The sequence below is a fragment of the Glycine max genome, chromosome 2 (genome assembly GCF_000004515.6).
Source record: "Glycine max cultivar Williams 82 chromosome 2, Glycine_max_v4.0, whole genome shotgun sequence".
In the NCBI taxonomy this organism is placed as follows: domain Eukaryota; kingdom Viridiplantae; phylum Streptophyta; class Magnoliopsida; order Fabales; family Fabaceae; genus Glycine; species Glycine max.
In genome coordinates this window covers 29,846,742-29,856,805 of record NC_016089.4, presented here as the reverse complement: position 1 = coordinate 29,856,805, position 10,064 = coordinate 29,846,742, and the positions used below count along the sequence as shown (strand labels likewise).

Sequence of the window (10,064 nt, the reverse complement as noted above, 5' to 3'; positions counted from 1 at the left end):
ATGGTATATACGTCAAACTAGATGATATATATTGCATGAAGGCACACTATCTATTGAGATTGTAAGTTCAATTTACAATTTTAAAAAATTATTGATATTATTATTCATTATTATTTCTAACTTTGTAAATCTTGAATCACAGTATTATCCTGGCCATCACCAACATCAATCATATGTTGAACCCAATGTACCTCCAGTGCATGTTTCTGAATATATGCCCAACATCATTCATCACAAGCACAATATCAATCAACAACCTTCTCTGGATACATGTCTCAAGGATGTCAACAAAGTTTTCAATCAGTAGGGTTCTTATCATATATGTCTCAATACTTATTTCAAGTTCCTTCTACCTCAAATGTTTTTTATGGACCCTCACAAATGTTTGACAACACTTTCAACACTCCACCATCTGCAAATAATCCACCACCATCGAGCTCTTGTTATTGTCCATCATTACCTACTCAAACGCGTGACATGGGTCATGAAGATGAGGAAGATGATGATGATAACAACAATACCAACAATAATGATGGTGATGATGATGATAACAACGGTGGCGATTGTCTTTTTCAACAACAACACACAATAACACATGAGCATCCTAAAACAAGATGAGATAGAGGTCGAACAAGAGAACAACAAACACAGACAAATCTAGTCCAACAAGATGAGACATCATCTCATTATTAATTTAAAAAACATGTAATTTTCATTCAAATATCATCAATTTTTAAATTAAAGTGTTTCAAATTTTTAGTATCTCCTTTTAATTTTAGTATATATTTTTATTAATAGATTATCTAAATTTTAAATAAACAAAACATTTAAATAAAACAATATTAAAAATAATAATATATTTTAAATAATACAATATTAAAATAAATTAATAACATATAAAATAAACCATAAAATAATATACATCATATTAAATAAGAACTATTAATAAGTAAAATTAAAATTATTTATTTGACATTTAAATAAATATTTTTTTACAATTTTTAAAAATTAGAAAATAAAATAAAATAACCTAAAAAAATTAAAACTTTTTTTTGAAAAAAAAAACCTTTAAACTTAAACAATTTTATTTAAAAAAAAAGGTTTTACAACTTCAAAGTCATAAAACCAAAAAAAATATTATGACTTTTAAGTCATAGAAGCAAAAAAAAAAAGGTTACGACTTTAAAGTCATAAAAAAAAAATATAGTCGTAAATAATTTTACAATTTCAGTTAAAAAATAAGAAGTCGTAGCAGGTGCTATGACTTTTTAATTAAAAGTCGTGTCATATGTCACGACTTATCCCCTTTTAGATAATTATTTAAAATTGACCCCCATTTAGAAAAATCACAAAAAAATCCCCTAATCAGTAAAAAAGTCAATTGTACAACCTTGGTTTAACTATTTGGCCAAATTGTCATCCCAGATCCAAAGTTTACACCTCCTATCTTCCTGAAAATTATACAATGAAGACAAATCACAAACGACGAACAAGAAGCTGAAACACGAACCAAAAACCAACATAAATAGACCACAAAAACACGACGCAAACAAAATCACACCAAAAATCAAATATGTCAAAAGTAAACTTTTTTTACCTTCCACTCGGCACATCGCCAAAATATCTTGACATGATGCTTCTTAGTTTGAGATGTTAGTTGAATCGTGGGCTTGTTGCAAAAACAAAGAACAAAATCGGACCCAAATGACAAACAAGAGCCTCCCATGGATGTCATTCTCTGGACCCTGCGAAGCCCTAAACAAAACTAGTGCGACAAGAAGAAACATCAGGTGTGAATCTCATACCGTCATACTCATATTTCCTATCGTAATCAAAATCAGGTGCGACAAGAAGAAACACTAGACACAACAAATGACATCGTAGGCATCGTAGACGAGAAGAAACACCATACCCAAAACTATATGTTGCCATTTTTTTAACCTACAATAAAATGATACTATTTTGTTTGTTTTTTTAAAATAAAAAAATTCCAACGTGTATAAATAATAACACCAAATGTTACACGTGACACGACACATCAGACTCTTATGTGTCTAGTTAATGACCATGTAGACAGTTAACTATTATGGACTAACAACAGAGACAAAACAAAATATTTGAAACATTAGGGACTCAATCCGAAATAAAAATTTATCATGACCAAATATAAAAAAGCGTGTATTTATTAAAGACTAAAATCATATTTAAGTCTAATTTTTTTTATAAAAAAAATGAAGTATTGCTTTTGTTGTGAGTCACCATAGGTAAGGAACAATTAAGTGTCAATCTCATTCTTATCATCACAGGATATCAAAATTTTATTACTAATATTCTATTTTACACCCGAAGGGGCACTACAGTCCACAGATTCGAAAGCTTGTGTGGTGTGGTCTCTTCTGTTTCCCGCCTTCAAGACAGAGAGAGGTCAGAGGCTATGGAAACCTAATGGACGACGCAAAGAAATTGTACGAATCACTCTTCGACCAACTCAACTCCACCTTCCGCCGATTTTTCTCCGCTCTGCCTCAGCGCCACCATGACCCTTACGCTCGGTCTCTTCGGCCTCCGCCTCCGCCTCCGCATCCACGGCTGTGGCCAATTGTTCAAGAACTTTCTCTCGTTCTGCGGAGCTGTCTTCTTCTCCTGACGCTCCCGCGCTCCGACCAGAAGTTCCTCCTCCTCAAGTGCCGCTTCCTCCTTCGCGTTTTGAAGTCCTTCCTCTCTCTTGATGTCGCCGAACATGGCGGTTTGCGCTTCCGCAACTTTCTCTCCGGCGTTGACTTGGAGCTTCCTGATTCTTGCCGTTCGTATCTATGCGCGCTGCTTGAGGTAGGTTCAGTGTTGAGATGATTATTATATATTGTGTTTTTTCAGCTATATGTTCCAGTTAATTGCTCCATGATAATTTGGTACCTAATTTGGCATGTAGTTTCTAATTAGATGTAGCTTTGGTTTGAGGTCTTATTTGCTTTTGTTTATTTAGTTTTTAAATCTAGAATTCTAAGATTTTTTTGTAGGCTTGGGGGGGGGGGGGGGGGGGGGGGGGTTCTAGATTTAGGTCTTTTTGAATTAATTTCTCTATCGGAGAAGAAAACAATTTTCTGTTTTTTTATTTTTTATTGAAGCTCTTTTCATTTAACTTTTTCAAAAGTTAATTGCATAAGTTAATATTAGTTTATGGTGTAGCTCAAAGCATTTCGTCTTCTTATTTTATTCTCCAATAAATGTATGTTTATGGTGAATTTTAACCATACAGAATCTTAGTATAGAGCACATATTTATGTTTGTTCCCTCATATCCAATTTATTGCCTAGCATAACCTCGTTGGACAGATGTAATGTGGCATTGTGCTTTTAATTTGATGGTAAAGTCTTATGGTTTCTGGAAATAAAAATGAAGTGGAGTTAAAATCAGGAAATGGGAAAATAGTTCTGTTTCATCAGCTCATTTGAGTTTTTAGTTTCAATTTTGATGGAACTGAATGTCTATGGGATAAGGATTTTGCAAAAGGGGTTGTCCGGTGCATGAGGCTCCTACCTGGTGAGGTCTGGGAAGGGTAGATATACACAGTTTTACCCTGTAAGCGGGTGGTTGTTTCCAGGATTTGAATTGTAACTTCCAGGTCACCAGGCAACAACTTATTGTTGTGGCAAGGCTTGTCCCTCTAATATTTATGATTGTTACAGCGTATCAAAAAATATTTACATGTCTGTAGTCATCTAATATTCTGATCTATGCCATTATGTACAGTTTTGTGCATTGTAAACTTCTGCCCCTTATAAATTTGTATAGGATTCTTACTGGAGTTCTATCCATCTAAATTTGAACATGTTATGTCAGGTATTTGCAGATGAACTTTTAAGAAATCAATCTTTGAGAAGATATCTTATGAAGGTTGATTCAGTGTCTTCCACCAGTGAAAAACTTTTTATGTGCCATTTCAACCAAGGTGATATTGCCAGTGTCCTGGAGGTGATAACTACCCATTTCATCATGTCAGTTTCTAATGAGAAAGCATTCGAGGATTTCACAAGTGGATTATTTTTACAATGTAACATGGATTTTAGATTTCCTAAACTTAGCCTTGCGCCCTCCATGATGTTGCTGCTTGACCCTGTTGTGCTTTCTGCACCGAAGATGTTTCAGGCACACACATTTTCAATGGTTTCTGAAGCCATTGGTTCAGGCTTATCTTCAGAGATTTTAGCTCCAGATATGAATTGCCACCTAACAGCACTTCAAAAATCTGTTATCTTGTACTCTACGCATGTGTCTAGTTTGCAAATAAATGGCTTTTGTGTTGAGTTGAAATGTTCCTATAATTCATACCTGCTTGAGAGAGGTCAGCCAACTTTTGAAGCTTATATCCTGCAAGGCACAAGGAACAGATTAAATCAAGTCTTATCAAAATTAGATAATTCATGGGACTCCTATCATTGCAAAATGTCTTCCAAATCAAAAGCTGACCTTTTGGCTGACTACATTGCATTTATGAAAGAGAGACAGCACATATTTGTTGATTCATGCAGGGATGCGACTACCTTAATCTTAGATTGTATTATCCATCAAGCTTTCTCTCAGGATGCCACTGGAGATGCAGTATACCATATAAAGGAAAATACTAGTGCCCAAGACATACACCTTCTTGCATCCATATTGAAGTTGATGAGTGTTTCATTGCTACAGACAATTAAGTATCTAAGCAATAGTGGTGATTCAGATTGTTTAAAATCCATGGGAAGTGCCTCTGTGCGCGAGAAATATGATTTCTTGATCAGCATCATTGACCATTTTCAACAATTTAAGTTCTGTTTACCAATTCAAACATTATTGTATGATGCGATGAAAACTCAGCAATCAAATTACAAAGTCTCCAAATCAATGCTTGTGCACTTTATAGGCTTGCTATCTTTAAGTTTTAGCAATGGATTTGATTTGCTTGCTAAGGGGTGTATACTCGTACTTATGGCACTGATGTGTCTATTTGTTTTTGAAGAGGGAGATTTAGTTGCTTTGGGGTCATTGAGGGGTCTGTCATTGCAACCTTGCTCGTCTGAAATTCCATCTGATAAGAATGGAAAGGTGAATCGTGCCTTCAGTTTAATGAACTTAAAATATTAAATTTAGTTTTTCATGTTAAATTAACGATAAATGTTACAGGGGTCTAGAGATAAGCGACCTGTCTATAAAGTTGCCGCAGAGTTTCGTAGAATTCAAGCATGTAATTTAAGGTACATACTGTATCGATTTCTTTTTGGCCTTTTCCTGTCTTTTCAAGTTACATATTCTCAATTTCTCTATTTACTAATATCCTTCCCCTGCTACTTAGGCTTGCTTAAGTGAATGGAGTGTTGGGGTTTGAGTAGCCATCATAAGTTCATTCATTTTAAGCCCAAGAAAACACCATTCTGTGTAGGCTCTGTAGTTTGAGGCCTACTCATTTTGCTGTTAGTTGTTTGTTTCAAGGTTTTGAAATCTTGTTCTACCCTGTTGTTATGGTCTCTTCGGAAACTAGAAGGATTATTCTTTTATTAGATTAATAAATTATAGCATACTGCTATTTGCTTATTTGCTTATCTTGGAACTTGGGGCACATAAATCTTGAGGGACTCCATTTTACCATTTAGTTTAGCATATCAATGTTACACTGTGTTTTGAGTGATTCCATTTAGTTAAGCTTAACAGTGATTTTACTCGTGTTATATAGATTGCATCAATTATTGTTGTTATATTATTCATGTTTTTTTCACCCAAGTGTCCTGGAGTTGTTTGGTTTTCATTTTTAATACTATTTCTCTTTTATGCTTCCTTGAAGTCTGAACCATCCTATATTTTTTCAGAACGGTTTCCTTCACCTCCTATAACTTACAGGATGGAACAGAGAAAACCTGCAATGGGGAAGTGTTCCTTAATTGCATATTAGAAGACCCCAAAAAGGTATCTGATTATGATGATCTTGCAGATTTCCTTGAGTGTAAGACGGGGAAAAATTATTCCAAGTGGTTGAATGGCCGAGAAGTATATAGAAACCGGAGGTATCAGAGAAAAATAGATTTAAGGAAAAAGAAGAAGGAAACATTCTGGAATTCTTCTAAGTATAGAAAAATTGGCAAGTCTTTGAAGCGACAGAACATTTGTACGTTTATGAAGCATTGGAAGTGATAGATCTAACAGTAGATACCCATTCGATCCTATCTTGAGTTTAACGGGAAAACTTGCTTTGACTAGGGTCGAATTTTTTTTGACTTGTGGAAGCAAGGGCAAGGTATGTGACTCCTGCCCTCGTACCCACCATGTTATGTATATTTTTATAATTATTAATAGCATGATTATATATTTATATATAATTCATATTATATATATTATATGTAATTTTTTATCATATAATTAATTATGTAACTTTTTCATATTTTGTTATAATTGTAAAAATATAGAATAATCATTTTAATAGTTAAATAAATATTATTACTGTAGTACTAATTATAATAAAACTAAAAGTTATACATTTAACTAAAAGTATAAATTAATTCTTAAATATGTTTATGTTATTTATTTATTTATTAAATTATATATATATATATATATATATATATATATATATATATATATATATATATATATATATTGATTTAATTAAGATGTAATTAATAACTTAATTTATGATTTATTTAAAGTATATGGATAAATGTTATTTTTAAAAATACAAGATGAATTCGTTGTTCATTTTTCACTCCCGTCTTTTATAAATTTGAACCCGTCATGCTTTTTGTAAGAACATAGATAAAGATAGACAAATTTATCCACCTACAAAAATGGAAATAAGAATAGATAAAACCGCCCTGATGCCACGTTGCCATCTCTAACGAGGAGAGTAGAGGCCTTGGGAAGCAAATAATTTTAAATGTTTGTATATACAAGAGGATTAGTTAATAAGTCTTGAATTATATGAAAATTTTAATTAGATTTTTAAATTAATTTTTCTAATTGATGAATTTATGTTATAGTTTTTTAATTGAGTTTTTAAAAATTTTAAAATTATTATTTTCTAACAATTTCATACCGATACATATTAACTTAAAAGCCCTAATTACAGATTTTTTTTATAAATCAGGAATTTAATTACAAGTTTTTAATTTAAAATTTAATTTTAAAAGTTCTAAATAGTTCAGGAAGCTGCCGATTAATTTAATTTACAATTAACTTATTTTCATCATTATAAAAATTAATATTTATGATCAGTAATTAATAGAGTATTTGATAGAAAGTAGTAACTAGAAAGCAATTAAGGGAAGCTCTAACAAACCCATGAAAGGACCAACTTGTTAGAGTGATAACCACGTCTCTGTGATGTGGCTCTATTCTCCATTCCCATGGCACCACCATCCTCTCCTCCGCTCGTCGACAATTGCGATGCCGAGCGCCGCCTTCGCGAAGCGGAGGAGCGCCTCCGGGACGCCATCGAGGAGCTCCAGCGCCGGCAGCGCCGCGCCGCCTCTCACGCCCAGCAGCACCGCCACGTGGACTCGCCGCCCTGCGATCACGGCCCCGACGAGTCCTGCTTGGCTCACGCCATTGGCAACCTCTGCCTGACCTTCCTCCTCTCCTACGGCGTCAGAGTCGGCATTGGCATACTCCTCCTCGCCTTCAAGCTTGTTGGAGGACAATCCTACTCCTCTCTCCTCGATCTCAAGGTTAGTTCACTCAAATTAGGGTTCCGATTCTCCGTTAACATTGATTTTGCACTTAAATCAAAATCTGTCCACGTTTCAGATTTGGTGTTTGTTCGTTTAGCTGAAATATGTTTTTACTCCTAAAATTTGGATAACTCCTTTTATCGGAATGACCAGAAAGTAACAGAATCGGTGTTTTTGAGTAGTTTAAAGTGGATTTTAAAGCAACCGCGCATTCGATTTTTCTTTATCTTAATATATTCGGTTGAAATTGATCAAGCAGGATGTTATCTGTATGTTCAATTCTTTTGTAGCTAATATGATTCGGTGGAATGGTTGAAGCTTTTGTAGGTTTCAGTTGTTGTCAGGTAATATTCTGTTGCATGAAAGTATTGGCTATTGGCTATATTGTATATGTTAGATGGTTAGCATATCTGTTTTTATACAAATACAAATTGGGGAACAAATGATGAGGTTATGGATTTTATTTTATTTTTGTTTCCAGCAACATGTTTCAGAAAAAGATCTGATAGTAAGGGAAGAAGCATGCCGCATTGGTATTCTTTTTGGTGGTTTCACTGGATTTTATCATGCTCTTAGATGCTTGTTGCGAAAATAAAGGGCAGAAACTTGTTTTATTTATAATTATAATTATGCCATCGCCTTTTGTTAACATCCGTCTAGTGATGTTAAATCCTATCTTTGTAGTAGCTGAGTGAGCTTCACCAACTGTAATCAAAATAAAGGTTACGGTGGATTAAATCCATTGTAATTTAGTTTTTAATTTATTAAAATTAAAACCTAAAAGCTCTCTCACTCAATCATCAGTCATCACTCACCATGTCGCTCAACCTCAACCTAAAACCTAAATGCACCACTCTCTCACTCTGCCACTACCGTTGCACACCCTTGTTGCCATCGATGTTCAAGATCATGAACCCGAAGAAAACCGTTGCACACCCTCTGGTCTATGTCCATGGTGGTGATTCCGAACAATGTGAAAATACAACACACAAAACAATAAAATGAACACTTGGATGAAGCTTTATATTTTGTATGTCATTTTCTTGATATGGTATTTTATAATTTTTTTTTAAAAATTCTTTATGAGCTATGGAGAAAAAGAGAACCAAATTTGAAATATCTTAAAGTGTGGGGTGTCTAATAAAGGTTAACATCCTTATTAATAAAAAAAGAAAATTGACAAAAAGAAAATGTTAATTGTATTTTTGTTGGATATTCTTTACATAATATTACTTATAGATTTTTAGTTGTTATGAAATTAGTGGGATGCATTTAATTTTTCACATAAATTAATTCTAAGCATTTTATCTTTAAAACCATCATTAATAAAAAAAATATTTTAATAATAAATTTCTAATTATAAGAAAATATTTTTCAACAATCTCACACTAATTTAAAACTTTAAAGAAATAAAATAATATAAAAAAATATTTTTAATGGAGCATAAGGACTCAATGTATTTATTACACATATTTTGATAAAACAGGATGTTACGGTAGAAAAGACTATGCAGCAAGAAAGTATAAACTTTTCTCTCTAAGATTGTTAGAAAAATTAAAATAAAATAAAAGAAATAAATGAGAAGAAAAATACAAAGTCTTGAATTAAATGACAAAATAATAACAATAGCAAAATAACTTTAATTGGCACCACATGAATCAACAATGCACTATATCATACAATAAGTACAAGGAAAAAATAAATTAGGGGAAAAAATAATTAGCTTGAGTTGAAGCGTGCAAATGATATCCTTAGAGAAAAAGTGCATCCAGTGCTAGTAGGAAAATCTAATGTTGGTTCTAATTGTGTGTAGCGAAAGGATCTCCGAACCTTCTAACACCAATCTTGCTCTCAAAAATAAGTTTTTATATATAAGAGAGGGAAGAGGAAATTTTAGGGAGAAAGAAACTACACTAACGTGACAAATTATTGACTCATTAAAACAAAATCTTAGAAAGATCAAAAATCTAATTTTACGTAACAAAATCTAAAATAAATATTTTATAAAATAAAATAAAGTTAATATAAGTAATATAAATTTTAAATTATAAAACAAATATTTAGTAATAGAAGCATGCTCAAGAGATATGAATTCGTGGGGAAGGAAAATCTGTTTCCAATGTCAGGACCAAATTGATGAGTGTAGACGCAATCTGGAGAATATTAGACAATCAGTCAATGATGATGAAGCAGAAACTAACACCATGAAGATGATCCTAGACACTTATGGGAAGGCCTGAGGTCATTAATCAATCTCCAGAAATCAGAAATCTTTTTTAGCTCAAACACTCAACCCTACCTTAGACAAAGCATATCAACTCATCTGGGTGTAACTGAGAGGATTGGCTCAGGAAGATATTTAGACCTACC

General features: G+C 33.0%; 2 protein-coding genes across 3 annotated transcripts; both read left to right on the top strand.

Annotated features, from left to right (window-relative positions):
* The first annotated feature begins 2,337 nt into the window (after positions 1-2,337).
* On the top strand, positions 2,338-6,340 carry LOC100798083 (uncharacterized). The gene is made up of 4 exons (XM_003518015.5): positions 2,338-2,829; positions 3,841-5,082; positions 5,161-5,231; positions 5,841-6,340. Exons 1-4 carry the CDS (start codon positions 2,446-2,448, stop codon positions 6,160-6,162), a joined length of 2,019 nt encoding a protein of 672 aa, XP_003518063.1. The 5' UTR covers positions 2,338-2,445; the 3' UTR covers positions 6,163-6,340.
* Positions 6,341-7,266: 926 nt separating this feature from the next.
* LOC100818530 (uncharacterized) lies at positions 7,267-8,432 on the top strand. Of its 2 annotated transcripts, XM_006575157.4 has the most exons (3): positions 7,270-7,691; positions 7,985-8,038; positions 8,176-8,432. In XM_006575157.4, exons 1-2 carry the CDS (start codon positions 7,371-7,373, stop codon positions 7,991-7,993), a joined length of 330 nt encoding a protein of 109 aa, XP_006575220.1. In that variant the 5' UTR covers positions 7,270-7,370; the 3' UTR covers positions 7,994-8,038; positions 8,176-8,432. The 2 variants fall into 2 exon arrangements, with proteins under 2 accessions (XP_040869598.1, XP_006575220.1); XM_041013664.1 differs by lacking the exon at positions 7,985-8,038 and having other exon boundaries at positions 7,267-7,691.
* Positions 8,433-10,064: the final 1,632 nt, after the last annotated feature.